The sequence below is a fragment of the Molossus molossus genome, unplaced genomic scaffold, assembly GCF_014108415.1.
Source record: "Molossus molossus isolate mMolMol1 unplaced genomic scaffold, mMolMol1.p scaffold_m16_p_27, whole genome shotgun sequence".
NCBI lineage: Eukaryota > Metazoa > Chordata > Mammalia > Chiroptera > Molossidae > Molossus > Molossus molossus.
In genome coordinates this window covers 2,050,392-2,078,355 of record NW_023425363.1, presented here as the reverse complement: position 1 = coordinate 2,078,355, position 27,964 = coordinate 2,050,392, and the positions used below count along the sequence as shown (strand labels likewise).

The 27,964-nt window shown below is 53.8% G+C and overlaps 1 protein-coding gene across 1 annotated transcript; it reads right to left on the bottom strand.

Moving 5' to 3' along the window:
* Positions 1-1,099: 1,099 nt before the first annotated feature.
* Positions 1,100-5,957, bottom strand: RNF112 (ring finger protein 112). The gene is made up of 14 exons (XM_036278374.1): positions 5,904-5,957; positions 5,671-5,711; positions 4,724-5,009; positions 4,319-4,525; positions 3,879-4,004; positions 3,623-3,727; positions 3,220-3,270; positions 2,890-2,946; positions 2,736-2,810; positions 2,502-2,616; positions 2,208-2,386; positions 2,078-2,131; positions 1,900-1,974; positions 1,100-1,789 (listed from the first exon to the last, which is right to left on the bottom strand). Exons 1-14 carry the CDS (start codon positions 5,955-5,957, stop codon positions 1,319-1,321), a joined length of 1,896 nt encoding a protein of 631 aa, XP_036134267.1. The 3' UTR covers positions 1,100-1,318.
* Positions 5,958-27,964: the final 22,007 nt, after the last annotated feature.

Below are 27,964 nucleotides of genomic sequence, written 5' to 3'. Positions count from 1 at the left end.
CCTTAGCAAGGACTTCCCATCTAAGTCTCCATTCTCTCCTCCTGCCAGGACACGTGCCAGGTGACCACAGGGCCATCCGAAGAGGGGAGACCCAGGGAGCTGGGCCCCAGGTCCTAGTAGACAAGCTTGCAAAGGTAGCAATGCCCTTGGCCTTTGGCCTGAGCCCTTCTACAATCCCCCAAATGGAGACCTTGGACGCTCAGCTCCCAGATCTCTTATTTCCCTTTCCCTCTTCCCATCCATGAGTCCCCATAATGGAGCGTCTTGGTTCACCTCCTCCTGCCCCATAGCCCTCTGGGGCTGAATTCAAAACTGTTTCAATAATTTACTCGGAAGCTAACATTCAAGTACACACGTTTTATTTTTCGTATAATGTGCCCATTAACTCTTTACAGTTCAATAGCCTAGAAGTCTTCCTGGTAGGACCTTCCCGGCCCCCTGGGAGGGGCACTGGCCCTCAGGCCCCTGGGAGCTGCAGCCAGGCCTCCTACTGACACCGAGCAGAGTGGTCTTCTCGCGGGCGAGGGTGGCGTGGAGGACAGCACGCTCCCTCGTGGTGCTCCCGGGGCCTTCAGACTGCCCCAGGCTCTCAGCTCAGGATGCAATCGCAGGTGTTTTCCGTGGGCACGGAGCCATCGCTGGGATGGCATGCCACAAAACACAGGCGCTCAGCAGGTGTGACAAAGGGCACAGCCACGAGACCTCTTCCAACCCACAGGCAGACCCCCTGGGGTTTCGGGAGGAGGGTCACCACCTCTGTCCTGCTGGGACAGCACTGGGAAGAGTCGCAGGGACAAGCTTCTCCGCCCCAGGAGGCCACTGTCCACCACACGCAGTCTTTGGTTTTGTCCAGTGGCCCCTGCTCTCCCTCCCCAGCCCCTCATTAGTGATCCCCAACCCTGAACACCAGGGTCAGTCAACCTGGGCTTGCCCCCATCTGTGAGAGGACAGGCCGCTCACCCCAGGGAGACTCCCAGAGTGCTCAGCCTTCCTGCAGTGCTGGGGACAAGCCAGGGCAGAGAGGGCGGGGCCTCGCTCTTGCTGGACACTGTGGGCAAGTTCATTGGGGTCCATGGCAAGTTAGTAACTGTCTGCAGCCCAAACCAGGCTGTATACTCTACCACCCTAAATACTGCCCCCTGGCCCCTGGCACCCTTCCCAGGTTCCTGGGGCCACCTGGATTCTTCAGCTCAGCCAGCCAGCCAGCCAGACACTGCGCATTCAACCAGGGCAGTGTGGGACATGGGGGTTCTTGGAACATCACCCCTCCCCCACTTCCTTTCCTCTCTTCCTTCCCTTTCCTGTTTCCTGGGGGCTGTTACTCTTCCTGGAGTAGGGGCTCTCGGTCCCCTTCCTGCACCCTGTCATCCTCCTCCTTCTCCATGCAGCCCATGGTGGCAGCCAAGCCAGCACCCACGCCACCCCCGACCACAGCAGCCCCCGTGGCCCCCACCGCAGCCCCAGCGGCCACCATCCCAGCCTCCGCAGCCAGTGCAGCTGCAGCCATGCCCGCCCCTACCACACCCCCGGCCAGGCCCATGAGCCCGGCGCCCACGGCACCCCCCACGGCGGCCAAGTGGCCACAGAAGCGCATGGTGTAGGTGTCCATGAAGGCCTTGGCCTCGGCCTGCAGCTCGGCCTCCAGGGCTTCCAGGGCCTGCTCTCTCCCCTGGCACAGCAAGGCCGCCCCGTGGCGAGCCAGGACGGCGTCTTTCTGAGCAGACAGGAGGTTCCGCATTTTGTCTGGCAGGACCCGGAGCGCAGAGAATATGCGCTTGGTGGCCACATCCTATGCCGGGAGGAGAAATAGGATGCCCTGACCAGGAGACTCGGGCGCCCTCCCCCGCTACGGGCCCCACCTGGCAGAATACCTGGCCCCATGCAGGCCTGGGGACTCACCTGCTGCCGCACATACTCCTTAAACTCCTTCTTGGCAGCTTCCACCATCCTCAGGTCATGCAGCTGGGCGGCCATCTGTCCAGAGGAAAACCCAGGCTGCCTCCCTCCTTCCTCCTGGGTCCCAGGGTGCACCCGCTCGCCCCCCTCCACCCCTGGACCTTCCTGGGGAGCCCTGTACCTCATCCGGAGAGGCGCAGCCCGGCCCTGTCCTTCCCATCCAGCCCGAGAGGTTCTGTGGAAACATCAGCAAAGGGGTCAAGGAGGGCAGGGCCAGCGGGCTCTCCGGGGTCTCTGGACAGTTTTCACACCTTGATTTCCTGAGCTAACTGCTGCCCTGTGAGCAGGCGTCTGTCCCCCCTGGGCACCGGGCGTCCCTCACTCCAGTACCCCTGGCAACGGCTCTTGGCATGCTGGGGGGCAGCGCTTAGTACGTCGGCAACGTAGGTTCGTAGATGGCAGAAATCATCATCTGTGTCAGAAGAGATTTCTCATGCTGAGGACACGGGGCTGAGGAGGACTGGGCTTGAGGAGGAGGGAGGGTGTCAGAGGCTCGTGTGAGAACCATTGGTCCCTGAGGAGGGAAAGCTGGGAAGGACACTCACGGCCTCGGCCTGCGTGGTCTCTGCTGGCCCATGGTCTCCTCAGAGCAGGCAGGAGATAGCAGCGAGCCTGCCTCCCTTGTAGCAGCTCCCGGACCCTGGGGTATTTGCCAGATTTCTGAGAGATGAATGGGGAGAACTCTGAGCTACGGGTCCAGCCCCATGCCTCGTTTACCTGCAGGGACCCTCGCCTCCACCTGTCCACCGCCCCTGCACGCCCTCCCTCTGCACACTCACCTGGATGACATCACCCACGTGCCCCTGCCCTGCCTTGTTGGGATGGAATGAGTCACAGACTAGGAGATCCAGGTGCTAGAAGAAAAGAGGTGCTGACACCAGCAGCCAGGGGGTGTCTGGGTCTGAGTGACAAGTCCAGAAATGGGTATCTCACCTGGATTGGCACCATCCCATAATGCCTGCCCATCACCTCAGCCACGTGGACAAACATCTAGAGGCGGGACAATGAGGGTCACATCTGTGTCACTCCAGGGTCTATGCCTCCCTTCCCCACTGGGCCCACAGTACAAGCCACGCTCCTAGCTCTCAGCTCCAGGCCTCTCCAGCCTCCCTCCAGCCAGGTCTCTGAACCCCACCAACCCAGCTCCAGGCCATGGAATCCTGGGCCAGAACGGGAAGGCATCTGATTCCCACGAGTCCAGCCCTCTAGCCTCATGGTCAGGGCAGAGATGGGGTGGCATCCCTATACCCGATATCTCCTCACCTCCAGATATTCTAGGTCTGTATCCTTCAGCTCCTGGGAGGTGTTGAGGATCTGGAACAAGGAGAACAAAGGGAAGGGGGTCTGCGAAGGCAAAGAGATCTGGGAAGATCCCAGTGGGGAAGGGGCCCAGCCCAGGGGTCCCTACAGCCTGCAGAGCAGCAGCTGTGAGAGACAGAAGGCAGGCAGGGGGTGATCCTGCAGAACTTCACCTGCCCCCACAAGGGACCTTTAACCCACCTTCAGAACAAACGACGTTCCCACCTTCTGGGAGCATCCTTCCCTTGCAGGGGCACCCCCAGAATCTGCAGATATCCGGGCCACAAGAGCCCCCTGCACTCTGAAGGCCAGCCCCAGCTGCAACGCTCAGGAGCTGGAGCAGGCCACCTGGTCACAGTGCCCTCACCTGGTAAGAGCTCAGCATCATGATGAGGGCACAGAGTTTGGTCCTTGTTTCTCTGCTCAGTTCAGGGCTCATGGCGTCCCCCGTGTCCACCAGGAACACAGCCACCTGTGCAGCGGCAGCAGACACACGAGGGGTCAAGCCTGCCTCAGAACCTCTGGCCAGAGCGTCCCTCTCCCTTCTTCTCCCCTTGCCATCTGCTCTGTCTTCCCTTCCCCTCCCTGACCCAATCTTGACTTCCTCTGCCAATCCCCCTCACCTTCCTCCCTTCCTTCCCCAGCAGGAAGGGGTGGTTCCACATCCACAAGCCCCTGGTGAGGCTGTTGGCGCCCCATCCGAACCCCTGCAGGGAGCCCCCATCTCTCTGCCAGCATTCACTAGACTCCTGCAGGGCAAAAGAGAACATCAGTGGATGAGGCCAACCCCCACTCCCCTCCCAAACCAGGCTGGGACCCTCACCAGCCGCAGCCCCTCACCCACGCCCACCCTCACCAGCCGCAGCCCCTCACCCACGCCCACCCTCACCAGCCGCAGCCCCTCACCCACGCCCACCCTCACCAGGCCTGGCAGCCCCTCACCCACGCCCACCCTCACCAGGCCTGGCAGCCCCTCACCCACGCCCACCCTCACCAGGGCTGGCAGCCCCTCACCCACGCTCACCCTCACCAGCCGCAGCCCCTCACCCACGCCCGCCCTCACCAGGCCTGGCAGCCCCTGGAGCAAGGAGTTGAGGAGGAAAGTCTTCCCTGAGTGCTGCTCCCCCAGCACAGCAAGGAGGCAGACAGGGGTGTCCCTGGCCAGGGGGTGCTTCAGGCAGCGGTTGATGGCCCCCATCCTCAGGATGAGGCCCCCGGAGGCACTGATGCGCACCAGCAGCTGGGGTTCCGTCCTCATAGCGCAGGTCTCCTGCGCCGGGAGAACCAGGAGTCCTTTAGCATCCAGGCTGCGGGAGCCGGACCCCAAGTCTGCAGTGTGTCCAACCCAAACTCCACGTCTCTCCCTGACATCCTAGAATAGGACCAGAGCTACACACCCCTCTGGGATTGGACCGGGTTTCTCCATGGCCCCACCCCCGCTCCGCCTAGATGAGGTCTGGTCCCAGACCTGCACGACAGAGGGTGGTGGCCTCTGCAGCAGGAGCTTCATCTTCTCCTCCAGCCTGCGGAGGCCCCTGTCCCGCTTGCGAGCCCCGTGGCACTCGGGGCAGCGGGGCTGCTCGCCGCCGGGGAGGCGGTGCGCGCTGAAGCAGCGAGGGCACGCGTCGTGGCCGCAGTCCAGCGGCACCGGCTCGCGCAGCCTCTCCAGGCAGATGGAGCAGAGCGGCAGCTCCCGAGGCGCCGCGGGCCGCGCCCCCAGGCCCAGCTCCAACTTGGGGAATGGTGTGTGGGACCTGGGGGCAGAACGGGTCATTTGAGAGCAGCATGTGTGGTGCAGGGTGCGCAGGCCAGGGAGTTGGGGCAGGCTCTGCCCTTTCCTCACTGGCTGGCATCACAGAACCTGGGGACCGGAGTGGGAGCAGCGGAGCAGGGCCAGAGTGGTCCAGGGTGAGAAACAGCCTGGGATGGATGAATCGCAGCTCTGCCCTACTGCCAAGTACACCGGTGGGCCAGTTTCTCCCCCATCCGCGCCAGCTCCGAACTGTCCAGGAGAGGCGAGCAGTGCTGCCTCTGGGGCCTCGGAGCGATCGGACGAGATGGCGCGTGCCGGGCACAGACGCTCGTGAAAATCCTCACCCAGGGCCTCCTGCTGCCAGGGCTCCTCCAAGGAGTCACTGACTCAACTCAGCTGGACCGCCTAAGGAGTGACCCCTTCTGCAAGCTCCTACAGCAGCTTAAACACACCCGGAGGCGGGGCTGTAAGGAGAGGGTAGAGCCCCCTGGTGGTGGGGCAGAGGCTCTGGTTCTCAGATTCCACTCTCCCACTCGGGCCACCCTTCAACACCCCCTCCCACCCACACCCGATCCTGGCAGATCCAGCCCGAGCTCCCTCCCCGGGACCAGCCGACCTCGAGGCCCCCTGCGCCAGTCCTCCAAGCAGGCCCCGCCGCTTACCACCTGTGGCTGCTGTTTCCCATGAAGCTCTGTTTTTTCTCCTTGGAGAGAAAATTGGGGGGTTGGAGGGAATAACAACAAAAATGAAAAATGTTATTTAGAAAAGAATGTAGATTCCTATCTTCATCCTGGATGTTAGTGGCTTCTCAGTCCCCCTTCCACACGCCCACCCCATCCACTGGGAGCCCCTTCCCACCCCCATTCATTTCCCCAAATCTTAGGAGGAGACTTGCCTGTTTGCCAAACCGGTGACAAAAGGAAATGACTGACAAGGCGGACCTCGGCATGGAGGCTGGGAGGGGCAGGGCCCAGGAGCCAAGGGCGGAGGTCCGGGAGACCCTGCCCAGCAGGAAGGATGGAGGGCTGTGAGCTGTGGCAGGTGGAGGGTGTGGGGGATGGTCTCCCCAGAGGAGCCTGCTCACCAGAGCTGAAAAATAGATGTGACAGTCGGGAAAGAGGAGGCTGCCTCTGGAATCACCCAGGGGGAGGAGACAGGACTGCAGGAACCAGGGCTCTGGAGGAGGGACAGCCAGGCTCAGAATCTCTGGCAGAGGCTGGGATGCAGGCAAGCAAAGTGGTGAGTCACCATGGAGACGGCAAAAGATAAGGAGGGGGGGGGAGGGTGCATGCTCCGTTTTCCCATCAGACTTCACTTTCAAAATACAAACTCAAAGCTCAAATGATGAGTTATTTCCAGATGGCAACCGCAGAGTACTGCCTCCCAGGCTCAGCCTTCTGCAGACTGGTCCCGAGTGACTGCACTGGTCACACACCCAAGAAGCCGGGCCTGGTCACTCTGGCTGCTATGCGGACAACCTGCCACAGCTCACAGCCCTCCATCCTTCCTGCTGGGCAGGGTCTCCGGGACCTCCGCCCTTGGCTCCTGGGCCCTGCCCCTCCCAGCCTCCACGCCGAGGTCCGCCTTGTCAGTCATTTCCTTTTGTCACCGGTTTGGCAAACAGGCAAGTCTCCTCCTAAGATTTGGGGAAATGAATGGGGGTGGGAAGGGGCTCCCAGTGGATGGGGTGGGCGTGTGGAAGGGGGACTGAGAAGCCACTAACATCCAGTTTAGATGGACAGGGCTGCAGGTGGGCAGGAGGCCAGGCTTCAGGGTTAAGCCCCCAGCCCAGGCCTAGGCACCCGAGAGGCCTTCCTGCCAGAGACGCAGGCGGAGCGCGAGAAGCCCCGTGCGTACGGGGCGCTCGTGCTCCTGGAGGAAGGCCTGGCCCCTCCCCTTTGCTCTCAGAGGCCCTCCTGTTGAGAGGCTCTAAGGAGAACCCCTTGTCCAGGGTACCGGCTGTGGGGGTCAGGCATGGTGGGCCCCATTATATACACTAGGCTCCACAGGCCTGTGAGTGCTTCTAGTCTCTGAGGATGATTGAAACCTGATGAGAGAATGAATCTGCAGACTACAAAAAGAAAACTTCAAAACCGAAACTAATGCCTGCTTAATTCAGTGTCCGCTACCCTCCCCATGTGTCATCGGTGAGCTCAGCTGCAGTTGCCTCCTGTGAAGCCAGATCCGAATCACGAGTGCCACCAAGGCCACAGGTGCTCACTGAGCACCTATTGAGTGCCGCGCACTGAGTGAGGTTCTGGAATGGCAGGGTGACCAAAACAGAAAATAGCTGTTAAGTATTTATACACAATACTAAGTAATTGGTTATCAAAGTCAACATTGTAAAGATTATTTAAATCCTCTTTTAAAAATTCATGGTACAAAAGTTCAGTTGCATGTGGGCTGTGGGCAACTTGTTCTGCCGTGTTCGCTCTGATGTGGAGGGTACTTCCTGAGGGTCGAAGGGCCAGGCCCGTGCGGTGTCCTGAGCCCGGTCCGTGAGCCCTGCACAGGAGACGAGGCTGGCCCCGCGCACCACACAGGGACCACTGTCTGCCAAGAAAGGAAGCTCCTTGTTTTCTGACTAGGGGGAAGACTCCACGCAGGCCCTCCATGGGTGACCTACCCCAGGGACTCAGAGGAGCAGGAAAGGCCACCCTGAGCCAGGCCGGGTCCTGCAAGGCAGACAGGCCCCTGGGGTGCAGCTGGGGGCTGAGAGAGGACTTAAGTGAGACCAGAATCGACAAGGAGGGGCCAGGGCAGGAGGATGGTCCTGGATTTCAGGAGCTTGAGCTGTGGGGATGCAGTGAATTTCAGGCCTTGGAGAAAGTCTCATTTATTATTTTATCCATTTGTCCCTTCATTCACCCAACACACATCAGGCTCCTCCCTCCCTATAGGACCAGGATCTCGGTGGCCCAGCTCAGGCCGCTGACCTCCTGAGCTCTGGCTTCAGCTTCTGGGCTGGAAGGAGGTGAGGAGGTGACGTCACTTTTGGAAAAATCAGCTTCGGAAGTCTGGGACCTCGTTTGGGGAGGCTTCTGAGTCCCCTGATACAGGCACACACACTTACTCATGACCTTCCATATAAGTTCACATGAGCTCATGGCCTGCCGAGCTCATGGCCTCGGGGGCTGTCAGTTCACACTTCAAGGTGAAAAAACTCGCACTTCCCCACACTGTGTACACACACAACTTGACTACTCTCTCGTCTCTGTGCACCCCAAACACTCATGCACATGTGTGTATAGGTTCACACACACCTGCACTTAGACTCACAACTGTACACACATGCACACACTCATGTGCTTGCTCACTAGCACTCTCAAACACAAACACTGTGCACCGAGGCCCACACACTCATGCTTACACATGAGTTCACACTCACTCCCATATGCAAACACGTGTCACATGCTCTTGCCCACAGGTGCTGTTCCAAGCATGTACTGAACTCGCCCTCAACAACACAACCTGTGAGGGGGGTACTGTGTTCCAGACGAGGAAACTGAGGTTGGAGCACTTGTCCCAGGTCACACAGCTGTTGATGGCGGCCCTGGAACCTGCACCCAGGCAGCCAGGCTCCCAGCCCCCGGCGCTTCATCGCTACCTTGTGTAGGTTCCTTGGGGGCAAAGTCATGTCGCTGCGATGCAAGCCTGGGGTCTTGCTGTATCTCAGTCACTTGCTGCAGAGTGGGAAGAAAATAGCCCAGCTGCTCTGTGTGGAACCAGGCGCTCTGGATGGTTCTGACCCAGCTTTCTGTATGACTTTGGGCAAATCAGCCTCAGTCTCCTGATGTGTAGGCAGAGGGAGCTCAAAGAGGCCAGAGTTCCCTTCGGTTGGAGTGTCCCGCCCTCCCCACTCCTTGGCCCCAGGCAGGCTGGCCCTCACCAGGAAGGCTGGCACCAGGCGCTGGTGAGCACCGGATGTCTCCCTTTCCAGCCCTGCCTCTCGGGTGTCTTATCTGTGCTCCTGGACACCCAGCTCTGCCAGCAAGGGGCAGGTACGTGCTGGGTCACCACACGCCTCCCTCAGAGGGGCCCTGCTGCAGCTCCAGCCACAGCACGCTCCTCCCAGAAGAACCTGCGTCTGTCTGCCCTCGGCCTTCGCCCAGCTGCCCAAGGGCACCTCCTGCTGGGTGAGTGGCTGAGAAAGAGTGAAGGAAGCCCAGGCTTGGGACCCCGGGGCTGAGGTGACACCCCTTCTCCATCACCACCTGGAGCCCAGTAGCACTGTTCTCTGCTTCTTCTCCCCAAGCCATTCCCAACCCCCCCCCCCCCAATCCTCCTCCCCGGGTGCAGACAGCTCGCTCTGGCCAAGGCCAAGGCAGGACGCTGCCTCCCCCTGTTCTCCATTTCTCCCCCAGAGCTGCTCTCTCCAGCTTCTCCAGGGGCCCAAGTGCCACCCAGACCCAGAGGCCTGTGACGGTCTCTAAGGCCGCTGCCCGCAGCCCAGAGACCCTGATCACTGGCGGGTGCTTTGTGTTGGTGGCACCCAAGTTGTCCCTGATGCCTACCAAGCAAGTGAGGAGTCCACCCACCCACCCTTTCATCCGTCACATATCCACATCTCTGCCCATCCAATTGTCTATTTTTATATGTATCTGTTCATATTACAATTTTTAACTGATTTTAAAGAGAGAGGAAGGTGGAGAGGGAGAGGGAGAGAGAGAGGAACATTGATGCAAGAGAGATACTTTGATCTCCACATGCCTCAACCAGGGATCGAACCTACAACCTAGGTATGTGCCCTAACTGGGAATCGAACCTGTGACCTTCTGGTGTATGGACAACATTCCAACTAACTGAGTGACCCAGCCAGGGCCATAGTACGAAATCTTTTTAGCAATATACGCCAGGCATCATGCTGGCCCTGGGAGTAGCCTGGTGAACCCTTGGGCTCGTCCAGCCGGGGAGGAAGACAAAGGTATTAGAAAGTCCTGAGTGGAAAGCTCTCCGAGAGGGCGGGTCAGAGGCGAGGTGGCAGGACCAGGCGAAGGCCCCTCCAGGATCCGGGCGTCTGGGAAGGCATCCTCCACCAGCCACGCCCCGAGCTCAGCCTGACACGAGCATGAGTTGGTCAGCAGGGCACGGGCGCGAGAGGACAGCATTTCTAGCAGAAAGACCAGCACCTCCAAAGACCCAGGGGTACAAGACAAAGAGCCTAGCTGGATACAGCTTGTGAAGCAAGGGGAGACAAGGGGCAGGCCCAGGGCCTGCAGGGGCACCTGGTCTCTCAGACTCTCCCTCACAGTGCTCATAGGGCATCTGCCTGCCGAGCTCATGGCCTCGGGGGCTGTCAGGTGTGGTGAGTGGGGGCAGGCTGCAGCATCCCCAGCTGCCCTGGTGCCCACGCCAGGAGGGCTGCCTCCATGCCCGCAGGCCCGCTGGCCACCCTTGCGCTGCCCTGGCCCTCGCCCTGCCCCCGGGGCACAGCAGGGTGTGTTCCCCATGCCCGCAGGCCCGCTGGCCACCCTTGCGCTGCCCTGGCCCTGAGCAAGGAGCACCTGTGCCAGGCCCCTCGTGCGAGCCTCGGAGACCCGGCTGTGCAGCTGGGCCTGTGCGGTCAGGCTTGTTTTGGGTGAAGGAGGAGCAGGTCTTGGGACAGGTCGAAACAGAGACAAGAGAGGTGGAAGGGGGTGCCAGCTCCCTCAGCAGCTTCCATATTTGGCGGCATCTTTTAGTTTTGAATAAAAATCAAGATAAGGCCATGCATGGTCAGAAATTCCTGCAAGGGTTTTACTTCCTGGACAGGCCCTCCCAGGGCCATCTGTCCCTGCTCATCACAGGTGGCCCCACCCCAGGACTGAAAGGCCCATTCCAGGCTGCAGCCCGGATTCCCGACACCCTGATGAGGCTGCTGTCAGCTCCGGCAGGCTCCCTGTGAACGAGGCCACACGTCCCCATCCCGCCGGTGGCCATGGTTTCAAGTGGTGTCTGCTTTTGGCTTTTGTGTTCAGAGCTGGGGGTGGGGGAGAGGCACTTGGCAGAGGGACACTGAGGCCGGTCCCTGAACTCTGGGCTGGGCAGAGTTGTCCGGAAGCTAGAAAGCCGGGCCCATGTGTGGCTGCTCCTGCCCCGACCCTGAAAGCTGGCTCCACCCCCTCTCCTGCTGGCCGGCTTCCAAGGGCTTCCCATCCTTAGCTGGAGGAAAGTCTGAGTTCCCCAGCGTCCCTTCCAAAGCCCCCCAACATCAGTTCCATACCAGGCTTCCTGAAATAGTTTTTTAAAATTAAGCAACATTTACTTAGCAACTTGGGGTCCCCAGTGTGTTGCCATATGAGCTGCCTCAGTTGATTCTCACAACACGGTGACTGTTGGCTCCATTTTGTAAACAGGGAAATTGGCTCAGAGAGCTGAGGTAGACCTCCTGGCGACAGCCCCAGAAGGAAGAGTCGGTGCCCCGACCCTTAGGACTGTGCTGCCCCGTCACCACGCCCCACGGTGACTTACCACAGCCAGCGCGTCTCCCAGCACACCACCCTCCACCTCTGCCCTGCCGCTCCCGCCGGGATCCCTCCCCAGGCTCCCAGGTCAGCTTGGCTCAGACTTCCTACAGAAACTTGCCCCATCCTCTCTCCCTTCCTAGTTCCTCGTGTTTAGGAAATGCCTCCTACAGACCAGGCATGGAACTGGATGCAGGGGCCACAGGTAACAGTCCCTGTCCCAGGAGCTCACAGGCAGCTGCCCCTCAGCATGGTGGGTACTGGCACAGGAGTCCAAGGAGCCTGGGACCCGGGCAAAGCCCCTCGCCCGGCTCGGGAGCCGCGGGGCTCAGCCTTGCAGCGCGAGTGGGAATGAAGCCTCGGGGAAGGTGTTGGGGAAGGAGAGACATTCCAGGCACAGGGAACGGCATGTGCGAAGGCCAGTGCAGGGTGAGGGCTGGAGTCAGCAGGAGCAGAGGCGGGGGAGGGGCCGAGGTTGTGGTCTGTGGGCACAGGTCACGGAGGGCCACGCAGCAGATTTTAAACTTCACTTGCATGGCACTGGGAACCATAACAATTTTAAGCAGTAGGCATGTGATCAGAGTTGTGTCCTTGAATCATGACTTAGCCCAGGAGGGCTGGACAGCCGCTCCTCCAAGGCCCACGGACGCTCCGCTCTGACCCCCCCTCCCGCGGGTGGTGAAGGATGCCGGGCACACAGCGCTTCCTCCCTGACCTTCCCCGCTCACAACTTCCTCACCTTCCCTAGTTGGCTCTGCAGTTCTGAGGTTATCCATCTGCCATGTCGCCAGAAACAGCAGCTTGTTTTTAATTCAAGGGGAAGACTTAAAGCATCCTAAATGTCCGGTTATAAATAAATAGTTGATGATTAAATAACTAGACACAGACTCAGGGTTACTCGGGCAGCACTGTGGCTGATCACAGGGCACCTTGAGACCTGCCCCTTAGACTGAGTCCATCCCCAATTAGAGAGTCTCACATACAACACGTGTGTGGTACCTGTGCCAGCCACAGGTTCCTTCGGCAGAGTCGGCCCAACCTCAGAGCTGTCTCTGGCAGAGGCCCCGGCCACGCTGGTGGGGGCACAGGGAGGCCCCGCAAGGGGCAGCATTCAAGGGGACAGGGAACGGGCGAGAATGGATGATGGGTGCTGCAGGCAGAGGGAGGGGTCCAAGCAAAGACTGGAAAGCCCCAGCCGCTTACCGTTTGAGGGGTTTCTGCGAATCAATAGATGAAGTAATGCCGAGCAAGCGTATAGACGCTGAGGAATATTTTTAGTTTCCAATGGATGCTTTAAACAACGGAGACTTCATTTGGCCACGCAAGTTTAAGGTCTGGGCGTGAGGCCTGTGGTGGCCTGTGCGAACCCCCAGGGCTGCCCTGACGAGGCACACGGACTGGGTGCTTAGGCAGCAGACATTCACACAGCTTTGGGGGCTGGAGATTCGAGATCAGGGCGTCTGCAGGGTTCCTCTGCCCCGAGCCCTGGCCCTGGCTTGTAGATGGCTGTCTTCTCCCTGCGTCTTCGATCGTCCTCCTCTGCATCTGTGTCCCCATTCCTCCTCACAAGGACAGCAGTCACTGGATGAGAGCCCACCCACGTGACCCTATTTCACCTTCATTACCGATCTAAAGGCTTTATCTCCAAATACAGTCACGTTCTGAGATACTGGGGGGTAGGACTTCATGTGAATTTTGATGGAACACAATTCAGCCCAGAACAGGCCCGGTGGCCAGCTAGTGTGCGAAGGTGAAGACGGTGGAGGGAGGAGCTTGGAGGAGCTGGCAGGGCCCAGGAAGGGCTGGCAGGCAGGCTAAGAGACCGAGACTGCGTCGCCCAGGAACGTAAGGGGAACCAGAAGAGTCGAATTTTCAGTCAAGCATTTGGACCCTCGCTGTGGCAGTTGGCACAGTAGGTCAGAAGGGGAGGGAAGCTGGGGGCCAACCTGGGGGTGTGGGAGGAGGGGCAGGAGGCACCCAGAGACTGGAGCCACCTCTTGTTAACCCTCACAACACCCGAGATGGGAATTAACCCCTCCACACACACTATTTTACAGGTGAGGAAACAGACTTGGAGAGATGAAATGACTTCCCCAATGCTCACACCAATTTGGCTTGTTTGTTTTTCACGCTCACCTGAGGATATGTGTATTGATTTTAGAGAACAAAGAAGAGAGAGAGAGAGAAACATCAATGTGAGAGGGAAACATTGATCGGTTCCCTCTCATATGTACCCTGACCAGGGAATGAACCTGCAACCTTTTGGTACATGGGACGATGCTCCAACCTACTGAACCATCCAGCCCAAGACACACCTGCTTCTTACACTGAGGCTTCAACAACTGAAACAGTCAGGCCTGCAGTGGCCCAGCAGCCATCTGCCGAATGCAATGGACAAAGTAGAGAAGCCACAGTTGAAACACGGCGGGTGGGAAGGCGGGCTGCAGAGGCAGGGTCACACAGAATGTATCTGTTGGGAGGTACTAACTGATGTGGGGGACAGCAGGAGAGGGAGGAGGTGACAGTGGTGATGCTGAAAGACCCCACAAGCACCTCTCTGAGATTCACGCTGGCTGGGGGTCCTTGGCTGCTGGCACCAGTCCACCCTCATGCTTCATCTTCCTCCAAGCCAGAATCCAGACCAGGCTGCAGACCCCTCCCCCGCTCTGAACCACCCTCTTTCCAACACCCACGCTGCCCACCCTGGGTCTGGAGCCTCCAGGCAGTCAGCCAGGAAGCCGAGAGACGGGCCAGCTGGCGAGCAAGCTCCTCACTACAGATTCTGCCCGGCTGGACCCAGGCCCCCCGGACCCTCCTGAAGTGAGAGGCAGAGCCTCCCAGCTGGACGTAGGCAGACAGCCAAACTGAACCCAGCCGGCCTCGGCACAGGAACCTCCGCAGGCCTGCTGGCCTGAACTGTCCTTGGAGTGGCCCAGGCGGCACAGCTGTGGGGGCGCTGCCAGCACCCGAGCTTTGGCACGGTCAGGCACCAGCTCCCCCAGCTCCCTGGGCTGAGTCGTCCCTTGGCGGGAGCTCAGCTTCCCCAGGGTTGCTGCACAGGTCCTCAGTAAATGCCCCACCAGCCAGCCTTGGAGCCTGGGGCATGCCTGCGCCACTCACCTTGCTGTGCCCACGTCTCCCCACCCCGTTCTCCTCACCCCGCCTCGGCTCACACCTTCTTCTTTGTCAAATTGAAGCTGAGGTTCCTACAGAGGCAGGACCTTAGGGAGTGCATGGGACAGATGCCCAACAGCTACATGTCATTTATGACACTGATAAAAATGACCACACATTTACTGGGCTCCTAAAATACACTGGGTGCTTTATACAACAGAACCTCCAATTCTCCCTGAATTCTTCCACAGGTGGAAATATTGGATCCATTTTACAGATAATGAAACTGAGGGTATCCGAGTGACTCACAGCCAAGTCTATTTTGCCTCTAGTCTCCCTCCCTCTCCTCTCTCTCTCTCTCTCTCACACACATGCACCCCCACACACAGTGTTTCTCCTTCCTCTCTCGAACCCCTGGTCGATTGCTCCCCCTCCCAGCCCCACAATCCAGGCGGGGCAGAGCAAAGTGGTCACAGGAGCCAGGCCTCAGCAATCCACAGTACAGTGTGTTTGCTGATGAAATGAATGCGGAACCACTGTGAAGCAAGGGTAGGTGACAGGAAATTAAGAGCTGATTCCAGAGGTCAGAAGGGAGGTGCCCAAAGGCTGGAGTCAGCTTCTGCTTTGACAGGGAATTCGGTGGCAGGGAGAGCAGGAGACCCCACCCGGTCGGACCGTCCGGGCTGCTCGGTCCCAGCTGACGCCCTAGTGCCAAAGGGAAGGAGGAGGGAAGGCCGTGCGCCCAGGGCCTGAGCAGGCTGGGGCACCCACAGGACAGGCCGCCCACCCAGCCTGCGGGCCCACGTGGAACAGAGGTCCGGCTGGAGAACCTGATGTTCCTCCCTCTTCTGCTTCTCATCAACCTGTCCCCACCTGCAGCCAGCCCAGTTTCAAGGCACATACATCAAAATGAGTCCTTCCCAGGACAAGGGAGCCTGCTGGGCTGCTAGAAATGTCCGTCCGGGTGCTGGTGACCGGATGTGCACACCCGCGGAGACGAGTCTGCTGCGCTGTGTGTGAAGCTTGTTTGAGGGACTTCCACCTGCAGGAAAATGGGGTCGTGTGCATTAGACATAAAACAAGGAAACACTGGAGTTGAGAGCTGAAGGCGATGGGCTGGGGACATTGTGGACCCACGCGGAGGTGCAGGCCCTGGGTGTCCTCTTGTCTCACGTCCCAGACCCAGAACTGAGGGGCAGGCCACCTGGAAATGCCAGGGGGCACAAACAAAAAAGCTCCCTCAAAAGCCAGCTCTTTCTAGCCAAAAAGCCAAGAAAGGGAAAATCTGGCAAGACAGAAAACTCCTGGACAATATATACTCTACTCCAGCCAGACCCCTCCGAGCAGCAGCCCCACGCCCACCCACACCTGCAGACTTCCAGGGGCACCCAGGGGGACCCTTCACTAAGTTGTATCAGAGAAGGCCAAGTAGGGAGCCCTGACTTTCCTCACAGCCAGTAACAAGCTCTATCCCGACCCCTAAGTGTCCCCTCCAGCAGTCACAGGGACCCCATGGATGTCAGCAAGGAAGATGGGACACCTGGCCTTCTGCCCTCACCTGGCACATTGAGGCAGCCCCCCTTCCCTGCCAGAGGGGTGTCAGAGAAAGCCAGCTAAGACGAGCTTAAATAGAATCCAGTGTTTCGTAACATAATTTAAAACTGTCCAGGTTTCGTTTGAAAAATCACTCATCATGCTAGGAACCTGGAAGATCTCACACTGAATGAAAAGACAATGGACAAATGCCAACACTGAGATGACAGAGATGTTAGAACTGTCTGACAAAGAGTTTAAAGCAGCCGTGATAAAATGCTCCAATGAGCAATTACGAACACACTTGGAACAAGTGAAAACACAGAAAACCTCAGCAAAGAAATGAAAGCTGTGCAGAACAACCAGATGGAAAATTTAGAACTGAAAAATACAACAACAGAAATAAAATGTTTAGTGGATGGGCTCAACAGCAGAATGGAGGGGACAGAGGGAAAAATCAGCAAATTGGAAAATAAAACAGTAGAAATACCCAATCTGACAAAGACAGACGACAGCAACAACGGAACGAAGAGAGAGTCAGGGTCCTGTGAAACTATAACCAGAGGTTGGTCATTTATGTCACCGGAGTCCTAGAAGGTGGGGAGGGCAGAAAAAGGACTCAAAAAAATAATGGCTGAAAACTCCCAAAATTTGACAAGAGACATAAACCTACAGATTAAGGAAGATGAGCAAACCCCAAACAGGTAAACCCAAAGAAATTCAAGGCGACACACATCATAATTAAACTTCTGAAAACCAAAGATAAAGTATTTAAAGCAGCCAGAGAAAAACAACACTTTATCTATAGGTGAAAATATTTCAAGTGACAGCAATTTCTCATCAAAAGCCATGGAGACCAGAATGAAGTGGGATAATATTTTCTAGGAAAAAAAACAAAAACCCTCCAGGATCATATGATTTCCCTGGAGAATTATACCAAACTTTTAAAGAAAGTTGGAGCAATTGGATATCTATAGGCAAAAATAGTAATAATAACTTTAACTTAAGTCTTACACCTTATACAAAAACTAACTCAAAATAGATCACCAACTCAAATGTAAAATTATAAATTTTTAGGGAAAAAAAAATGGGAGAAAGTCTTCGGGACATAGAACTAGGCAAAAAGTTGTTAGACATGACACCAAAAGCACAATCCATAAAAGGAGAAGTTGATAAATTAGACCATCAAAATGTAAAACGCTTGCGCTATGAAAGGCCGACCCTGGGGAGAAGAGGGAGAGACTAGTCACAGTGTGGGAGAAGTATTTGCAAACCACCTAGCTGACAATAACCCCTGTAGAACGTCTAAAGACCCCACAAAACTTGCAGCGAGAAGGCAAACTGTCCGACTGCAACATGGGCAACAGCTACGACAGGTATTTCACTGGAAAGGATATGCAGGTGGGAAATAAGCACCCAAAAAGATCTTTGATATTATTAGCCATTAGAGAACTTCAAATTAAAATCCTGAGATAGGTATCTATCAGAACAGTTCAAATAAAAAATAATGATGCTATCAAATGCTGGCAAGGATACGGAGAAACTGGGTTCCTCACACATTGATGGTAACAATGTCAGATGCCACAACCACTCTGGGAAACAGTTTGGCACTTCCTTAAATTCAACATGCAACTACCATACAACCCAGCAACTGCATTCCTGGGCATTTATCCCAGAGAAATAAAGAATTATGTTTACACAAAAGCCTGTACACAGACGTTTATAGCAGATTTATTCATAACAGCCCAAACTGGAAACAACCCAGATGTCCTTCAATAGGTATATGAACACCATAGAATACCACTTACCGATAAAAAAGAATGAACTATTGATACACATAATGACATGGATGAATCTCCAGAGAATTATGTTGAATGGAAAAGCCAGTCCCAAAAGGCTATAGGTTATATGATTCCATTTACAAGACATTTCTGAAGTGACCAGATTCTAAAAAGGAAGGACAGGTGGTTGAGGAGCCAGGGCCCAGGGGTGGCAGGAAGGAGGAGGGGAGTGGGTGTGGCTAGAGGAAGGCGGGGGAGAGTCCCTGCGGTGACAGACGGGCTCTCGTCTTGTCTGCATCAATGTCCATATCCTGGTTGTGATAGGAACTAGAATTTTACCAAATGTTACTGTCGAAGAAAACTGGGTGCAGGATGCATGGGCTCTCTCTGTATGATATATTGCAATTGCATGTGAATCTAGCTGGAAAACAAAAATAAATGAAAATTTAAAAGAATTTTGTCCCTTCCTGCTTCAAATTCTCCAACAGGTTTATTTGCCAGTCTAAACTTCTCTCCACGGCCTCCCACCGTCGGTCCCCCTGCCCTGGCCTCCGCCCCCTCTCTGCCCTGCGCATGCTAGTCTCCTGGCTGCTGCTCGGCCTCAGCTGGCAGGGCCCGAGAGGCTCCCTCAGCCTGGGACGCCTCTGCCTTGTCTGTCTGGCCCACTCTTACTCATCCTTCAGGTCTCTGCCTAGACTTCCCTTCCCCTGCGTGGCCTTCCCTGAACTCTAGTAAGGGGGGGATCCCCCATTCCTCTCCCAGCGTACTGCCCCTCAAGGGGCCACAGACACTGGACTCCACCCTCTGTCACCACTTGTGATGACTGGGGCCTGCATGTAGGCTGGCCACACTAAGAGTGTTGGTGGGACACGAAGACAACCCCCTAAAACAGACAGTGTATATTGAGGTGCCCTCTTTTGAGGCACCACATGGTACTTTAAATTGGCTCCAGTCACCCTGGCCGGTTTGGCTCAGCGGCTAGAGCGTTGGCCTGCAGACCAGAGAGTCCTGGGTTCGGTTCCCACTAAGGGCATGTACCTCGGTTGCAGTTTGTCCCCAGCCCCATGGGGTTGTGTGGGTGGCAGCCAATCCATATGTCTCTCTCACATCGATGTTTCTCTCTCTCTTCCTCCCTCTCTCCTTCCAGCTCTATCTGAAGATAAATGCAAAATTTTCCTCTGGTGAGGATAAAAAAAAATTAGCTGCAGTCACCCTGGCTGGTGTGGCTCAGTTGGTGGGAGCATTGTCCTATACACTAAAAGGTCTTGGGTTCGATTCCAGGTCAGGGCACATACCTACCCAGGTTGTGGTTTCGATCCCCAATCAGGTCACATGCGGGAGGCAACCAACTGATGCTTCACTCTCACATCGATGTTTCTCTCTCTCTCCCCCTCTCCTTTCCCCTCTCTAAAATCAATAAAAGCATGTCCTCGGGTAAGTATATACATATAAAGTAAGTAATAAAAATTTTTTTAATTAGCTATAGTCCGAAAGCCTGGATTAACATCAGGTTGAGTCTCCTGAATCGAATCACCGCAAGAGGTGTGAGCTGGTACACTCGCTGTGCGGAGTATGTGGCAGCGGCTCCCAAAGCTAAGTGTGCCCCCTGTGGCCCACCTCCATGCCTGGGCACACACCTGCAGGGCGTGCACAACCACAGAAGAGAGTCACAAGTGTTCACTGTGGCTTTATTCATAGCAACCAAAACAGAAACAACCCAAATGCCCACCAACAGGAGAGCAAATGGGGAAATAAATTATGGTACCTCCAGCTTTATTAGAAATGCCAGGTGTAAGTGCCCTTTAGTTTGTAAAGATCAGAGGTCACCTGTGAGGGTCCCAGCCCGAAAGAGCATGATCACTCTCCATAAGAGTCAAGATCACACTCATCGAGCCAGGGAAGACCTTGGAGGTCACAGGACCCACAGGGCGATGCCATGGCTGGATCAGGGAGACCCAGTCCCTCAGGGATGCACACCCCTTCCCTACCCCTGCCTGGCCCCACTGTCTGCTTATCTCTGGGCAGGAGTGCCCGCCCTGTGCTCCCTCCAAGGTCTGGAGGGTGGAGGAGGGCATTATAACTGGCTTTGGTTTTTCTTATCCTGCTGTCTCTTCTTTGACTCATGACCAACTCTCTGCCAGGAAAAAGAAGAACCCGCTCTCAGTTCTACCTCAGGCGGGAACTAGACATTTAGTCTTGGTGTGACCAGATTAACAGCACCGTACACAGGCCTTGGACTCCTTCACCGCCCTTCTTTCCCACAGTTTACCCTTGTCCAAGCCAGGCCTTCCTGTATCAATAAAGCCCCAAAGAATGGGCCCTGTCTTCTCCTGAACTCTCCTGCTATTTCCCACCTCTGTCCTCTCTGCTCCAGCCTCTCTAGCTCACTCGCTGTCCATCAAACATACTGGCACACTGCCACCTCAGGGCCTTTGCACATACTGCTTTCTTTGCTCCAACTGTGCTTTACTCAAATATCCTCACAGCTCCCTCCCTCATTTCCCTTAGGTCCTTACTCCCAGGGTCAGCACACCCTGGACCGTGCAGCCCACCGCCTGTTGTTGTCAGAGAAGCTCTGTTGGAGCACAGCCGGACCCACGTGTTTGTGGGTTGACTATGTCTGCTTTCGCTCCACAGCAGCAGAACCGCAGTTGTGACAGAGGCCACATGGCTCCTAAAGCCTGTAATAATCAGTAGTTGGCTCCTTACAGAAAAAGCATACTGATCCCTTATTTAATCCCATTTTACATTCTCACTGAGCCCTCCCTTGCTAATAAAATTTCGGTCCCTTTCAGTCAATCCATTTACATGTTTTGCTTTCCCTCCATGACACTCATCACCTCCTAGCAGGCTGTATGTGATCTGTGTCTTGTTATTGTCAGCTCCAGGGGGCAGGGGGTTTCCTGTCTTGTTCCTTGGTGTATCCCCGTTGCCACAAGGGGTCACTTTTCAGGGCTCAGTAAAATGAGTGAATGAGGACAAAGGAGCGCAGGACGGTGGGTTTCACTTGTCTTCCTAAACTGTCAGCATTGTGAGCAGGGTGGCCTAAGCCATTCAGTGCCATGACCCTGCTGTCTGGACAGTGACTGCCGCACAGAGGTGCTCTGTAGACATGGGTGCTGGAGGGAGGAAGGGATGGGGGAGGGGTATGCAGAACTAAGCACGAAAGCTCAGTGCTGAGAGAACTTGTCGGAAATGGATTCTGAGCCCATTCGTCCTTGTCCTTTACATCGGCAGGAAGTGCACGTGGGACTTGAGTCCAGGACCCCATACTCACGCTCTTCCACCCTGTTGTTTTCATGGAAAGATCTCCAGGAAGAGGCTCTTGAATGTGTAGAACAACATAACGTTCCTTCTGGTCCTACAGACTTCCTGCCCCCTCTTTACCCTCCCCTCCACGAGGCCCGAGCCTCCCCCACCCACTCCATGGCACCACCTTCCCTCTCCTCGGGGAGGCCCCACAACCCAGCTGGCGTCTGGACAGAGAGAAGCTTCCACTCAGCCTCCAGCACTGAAGGTAACTCCCTGGTGCTGGGGCATAAGCTCGGGCTCGGGCCTGCCCTCAGGAGCGGACAGGCAGGCAGGTGCAGGAAGCCACTGGGTGTCAGGAAGGGGCACAGTGGAGCAGGCACCACAGAAAGTGCCATGCGTACCCACTCACATGGGCTGTGACAGGCCAGCCACCCAGCACCCTAAGAAGTCACCCTCTCTGTGGGTTGTGGGCCCTTACCCTCCTCCTTGCCCGGATCGCCCCCTAACCGTGCCCTGACTGTATGTGGCTCACCAGCTACCACAGTGTCCCCAAGGACCTGATGTTCTCCTGTCCCGAGGGTCAGAGTCTCGTGGGGCTCCCAGGAATGTAGGAAAACATCGAGCTTCAGATTCTGATCCTGGCCCTACTGCCTCTTTGAGCCTCAGTTTTTCCTCATTTATAAAAGGCAGAACATGTCTCACCTCCAATGGAGTTAGACTTTTCTAGTTGGTCAAGAGCTGCATTTAATGTCATGACCTCAGCATCTCAAGTTTATAGTCAGCAGACCGGGTTGCTGAGAATAACCCAAGAAAAGTGTTGATGTAGATTCTACAAATGATTATTTTCCTTCATTACTGGATTAATTATTTTGATTTCTGTCATTGCTGTGGCAGTTTTCTATCTGGATCATAAGTTCTCCCCTTGCCATGGAGGTGGTTGCTGCTACCACTGTTTTTTCACCGGCGTTAGTGTGGCGAACGTGCATGTCCACTGGCGGTTGGAAGAAGTCGCCGCTCCCCAACCAGAAGAATCAATGTAGGATAGGACTGAGCACACTGAAATTCAGGCTTTAGCAATGGAGAGACCAACAGTCAGCACCTGCCTACAGTCTTATCTGAAACCTGGATATCTCTAGGCCTTTGGACCTCCTTAAAGTCTCTTGAGCATTTTATTTGAAAATAAACACTGGTTTTTAAAAGCTTTTTTTTTTAATGGGCAAACATTGTGCCTACAACAGGAAATAATTTAGAATAAGATGAAATGTGTAAATAACCCCTGGGGTTAAATCTGGTGGATTCGTCTCTCATACTTATTTCCTTCCAAAACCCACTGAAACGATGGTATGGAAGTGAAAAAAGTTATAAATGCTCAAGTAGCCCTGCTCTGCCCACTTCTGTGTTTTGTTTGTTTGTTTTCTAAAAACAAATAAAACTCCTCGATCTGGTTATGCTACTGTAGTCAGGTTTTCTGTTCTATGGAGCAGAACAGCCTTCTGGTCTACCAACCACAATGAGGCACAGCCACACCTGGTCCTAACAGCTCCCTACCAGGCTCCAGAGCCTCCTGCCAGATCTGAACTAATCGGAAGCAGGCATTTGAAGAGAGCCTCAAACACAACAGAGAGTGACCAAATCAAACAGACAGACAGAGGAAAGGGACAATGCAGGAAACAGAAGAAAAATTCAGAAGTTATAGTTTATATCCTCAAAGAATTAAAAGAAGATATGTATCTATAAAACAAAACAAAACCAATAAAAATAATACATGCTATTAAAAAGGAGCAATTAATTAAAAAATAAGAACATGAACAACCTGATTTTAAAATGGGCTAAAACGCCCTGGCCGGGTTGGCTCAGCAGTTGGAAAATTGGCCTGCAGACCAGAGAGTCCCGGGTTCGGTTTCCGCTAGGGACACGTAGCAAAAAAATTAAAAAATAAATAAAAATGCCATTGATTTCTAAAAATAAAATAAGCTAGAACTGGCCGGTATGGCTCAGTGGTTGAGCGTCGACCCATGCACCAAGCAGTCGCCAGTTTGATTCCCGGTCAGGGCACACGCCCAGGATATAAGCCTGATGCCCAGTGGAAGGCATGCAGGAGGTGGCTGATCGATGTTCTCTCTCATCGATATTTCTATCTCTCTCCCTTCATCTCCCTTCCTCTCTCTCTAAAATCAATCAATAAATTTAAAAATAAATAAATAAAAAATGGGCTAAAGATCTGAATAGACACCTCGCCAGAAAAAGATATGTAGACGGCAAAGAAGCATATGATAAGATGTTCCACATCATATGTCATTAGAAAACTGCAAATTAAAACAACAAAACTAGATACCTTTTAGAATGATGAAAACCAGAACACTGACACCACCAAATGCTGGCGAGGATGTGGAGCAATGGGAACTCTCATTCAGTGCTGGTGGGAATGCTAAATGGCATAGCCACTTGGGAAGACAGTTTGGCAATTTCATAAAATACCAGACATGCTCTTACCATACAATCCAGCAACCACACTCCTGGTACTCACCCAAATATAGCAGCGTTATTCATAATTGCCAAAGCTCGGAAGCAACCAAGATGCCCTTCAGTGGGTGAATAGATGAACTGGTTCATCCAGATAATGGAATATTATTCAGTGCTAAGAAGAAATGAGCTATCACGCCATAAAAAGACATGGAGGAAATGTAAAAGCATATTACTAAGTGAAATCAGCCCATTTGAAAAGAGTGATTCCAACTATATGATAATCTGAAAAAGGCAAAACAATGTAGGTTCAAAGATTGCAACAAATGTACCACTCTGGTGGGGGATGTTGACAGTGGGGGAGGTAGGCTGTGCATGTATTATATGGGAAATATCTGTACCTTTCTTCAGTTTTGCTATGAACCTAAAAGTCTCTAAAAAATAAAGTCTATTTGTTTGAAGGAGCAATTGTTGGACTGCCCACTCACAAGCAGATTTCACAACATGCAAATTATACCCCCCATAAAGCCTTAAAAAAAATGGGGAAATGAAAATGAAAATTATATGATAGCCAATTTGTTTACATCAATAGGACTGTTGGACATTAAGGGTATGCTACAGAAATTAAATTTAAAAACACAAAGATGGAAAATGTCAGAGAAAAGATAAGAACAAATAAAGGTTCGACTTGAGAGACTTCCTGTCAGGATGGTGGTGTAGGTAAATGTGGTACTTGCCTCCCCCCACAATCACATCAAAATTACAATTAAACTACAGAACAACCATTATTCAGAATCGCCTGAAATCGAGGTGAATGGAAGTCCTACAACTATGAAATTAAAGAAGAAGCCACATCAAGACTGGTAGGAGGTGTGGATGGACTGGTCCCACACCCATGTGTGGTGGATAAAACTCAGGAGGGAGCCTGAGTGGTTGAGCATCAACCCATGCACCAAGAGGTCACTGGTTCAATTCCCAGTCAGGGCACATGCCCAGGTTGTGGGCCTGATCCCCAGTGGGGGGCTTGCAGGAGGTGGCCAATCGATGTTCTCTCTCATCGACGTTTCTATTTCTCTCTCCCTCCCCCTTCCTCTCTCTATAAACTTAATAAAGAAAAGTTATTTTTTAAAAAATTAGGAGGGCCCTGGCCGGTTTGGCTCAGCGGTTAGAGCATCGGCCTGCGGTCTGGAGAGACCCGGGTTCGGTTCCCGCTAAGGGCATGTACCTTGGTTGCAGTTTGTCCCCGGCCCTGGTTGGTCGTGCAGGTGGCAGCCACTTGATGTGTCCCTTTCACATCGATGTTTCTCTCTCTCTCTCTCTTCCTCTCTCTCCCTCCTACTCTATCTGTGCAAAAAATGGAAAAATGTCCTCGGGTGAGGATAATAAATAAATAAATAAATAAATAGGAGGGACACCTTGGCTGTGAAGGTCCTCCTCGGGGACCAAGGGTCCCAGTCCCACACCAGGTCCCCAGCCCAGGGTTCCAGTGCCAGGTAAAGAAGTCCCCATATCTTCTGGCTGTAAAAACCAGCAGGAACTGAGGCTGAGGGAGGCTGAGGCTGCTAGAGTCCCAAGCAGCTCCTCTTTTTTTCTTTTTTTTATCCTCACCCGAGGATATTTTTTCCATTTTTTGTACAGATAGAGTGGGAGGGAGAGAGAGGAAGGGAGAGAGAGTGAGAAACATCGACATGAAGGGACACATCGAGTGGCTGCCACCCGCACAACCAACCAGGGCCGGGGACAAACTGCAACCAAAGTACGTGTCCTTAGTGGGAACCGAACCCGGGTCTCTCCAGACCGCAGGCCGACGCTCTAACCGCTGAGCCAAACTGGCCAGGGCCAAGCAGCTCCTCTTAAAGGGCTCACGCATGGACTTACTCAGCCTCACTCCCTCCAGGCTCCAGCATCAGGGAGGCTGTTTGAAAGGCACCAGAGACATATGGGGAAGAACTGAGTTGTTTGGCACTGGGGCGAGAGCTGTAGGGGCAGCTTTCTCCCAGACAGACGTGCTGGTGGAGGCCTTTGTGCCTTTGGTGAGCCCTTCCCCCACAGGGCAGGCAGACAGGTGCCATGTCTGGGACCCAAGTACCTGGCTTTTGCCCTGCCCTGGTGACTCCCTGAGCCCCCGCCCCATCCAACTTTTGGGCGCACCCAAGCTGTTTCCAGTGGCTTTACCATAGGATTGGCCTCTTGGCTCTACTTCAGATTTTCCTAAATTCTCTCAAACAAGAAGCATCTGGCCTCAGCAAGCCCCATACCTCTCACTAAGTAGCCCCAGGCCTGGCACTAAAAGCAGCCAGCCTTGGTTCACAACTTGGCTTTGCCTGGGCACCTCCAAGCCCAGTACAAGAAGCCATCTGCAGATCACTTTGTGGCTTATGCCTGGTGGCCCCGGGTAGAACACAGGCAGTGGCTGGGCTGACTTGCCTCAGAACCAGCACACCCAGTGGACAGCTTCAGACCATAGTAATGCACCATCACCCAACCACCTCCACACTCAAAAAGTAGACTCTGTTGGTACCAGAGCCCTGCTGAAATAAGTCTTGCTCTGTGTAGCGGGCCCCTGCAGAGCTGATCATCCAAGGTAGTCAGAGGTCAGTGGTCAGTGGTCAGTGGACACAGCCAGTCCTTGCAGCCAATCAGCCTGAGTAAACCCCTTTCAATGATGTACCAACAGCAATCAAGATTCAATTACAACAGAAGGATATACAGTCCACACAAGAGGTGCACGTCAAGGGCCCATCTGGGTGATCAGGGAGGGTGTGCCACTGAACCACACAAGACACCTACTACAATAGGCCACCTTAGGAAGCCCAAGGGACATGAAAACTGTACCTAATACATAGAAACAAACACAGAGAGGTAGCCAAAATGAGGAGACAAATATATTCTAAATGAAAGAACAGAACAAAACTCCAGGAAAAGAACTAAACAAAACAGAGATAAGCAATCTAACAGATGCCAAGTTCAAAATTCTGGTTATAAGGATGCTCAAGTAACTTAGTAAGGACCTCAAGAGCATAAAAAAGGACCAGTCAGAAATGAAGGGTGCACAGTCAAAAATGAAGAAAGAAGAACTTACTGAAATAGAGAATAATTTACAAGGAATCAATAGTAGAGTAGGTGAAGCCAAGGAGCAAACCATTGATTTGGAATATAAGGAAGCAGAAAACACCAAATCAGAACAGCAAAAAGAAAAAAGAATCCAAAAAAATCAGAGAGTATACAAAGCCTCTGGGACAACTTCAAGCATAGCAACGTTCACATCATGGGGGTGCCAGAGGAGAAGAGAGACAGCAAGAAATTGAAAACCTATTTGAAACAAGAATGACAGAAAAATTCCCTAACTTGATGAAGGAAACAGACATACAAGTCCAGGAAGCACACAGATGAACCCAAAGAGGCCCACACCAAGACACATTATCATAAAAATGCGAAAGGTTAAAGACAAAGAGAATCTTAAAAGCAGCAAGAGAAAAGCAGTTAGTTACCTACAATGAAGTTCCCATAAGACTGTCAGGTGATTTCTCAAAAGAAATTTTACAGGTCAGAAGGGAGTAGCAAAAAATATTCAAAGTGATAAAAAGCAAGAATCTACAAGCAAGATTACTCTATCCTGCAAAGCTACCATTTAGAATAGATGGACATATAAAAAGTTTCCCAGACAAGAAAAACCTAAAGGAGTTCATCACCACCAAACCAGTATCATAAGAAATGTTGACGGGTCCTGGCCGGTTTGGCTCAGTCGGCCTGCGGTCCAGAGAGACCCGGGTTCGGTTCCCACTAAGGGCACGTACCTCGGTTGCAGTTTGTCCCTGGCCCTGGTTGGGACGTGTGGGTGGCAGCCACTCGATGTGTCCCTTTCACATCGATGTTTCTCTCTCTCTCCCTCCCTCCCACTCTATCTGAACAAAACATTGAAAAATGTCCTCGAGTGAGGATAAAAAAAAGAAAGAAATGTTGGCAGGTCTTTGTGAAGATAAAAAATATAAACAATAAAAAGGCAATACATACATAACTTTCAACTATTGAATTTATAAACAAAATAAACAAGCAGAACAGAAACAGACTCATAGATACTGAGAACTTTTTGTTGGTTTCCAGATGGAAGGGGGATTGGAGGGTTGGGGAAAAAGATGAAGGCATTAAGAAGTACAAATTGGTTGTTAGACTGATGCACCTCAAGGTGGGGGGCAGGAAGAGATAAACCAAAGAACTTCTATGCACATATGCACAACCAATGGACATAAACAATAGTGCGGGGAAGGCAGCAGGGGGGCGGGAGCAGGGAGGAGGGGGTCAACGGGGGAAAAAGGGGTGACATCTGTAATACCTTCAACAATAAAGATAAGTTAAAAAAAAAAAAAAGG

What these genes read in the sequence shown, in the direction of transcription:
- RNF112 (XM_036278374.1), bottom strand. Translation starts at nt 5,957, where the DNA reads ATGCCGAGGTCCGCCTTGTCAGTCATTTCCTTTTGTCACCGGTTTGGC. An exon ending in ATGGGATGGTGCCAATCCAG is followed by an intron (nt 2,811 to 2,889) that starts GTGAGATACCCA and finishes CTTTTCTTCTAG; the next exon opens with CACCTGGATCTCCTAGTCTG. An exon ending in AGACCACGCAGGCCGAGGCC is followed by an intron (nt 2,387 to 2,501) that starts GTGAGTGTCCTT and finishes CCTCAGCATGAG; the next exon opens with AAATCTCTTCTGACACAGAT.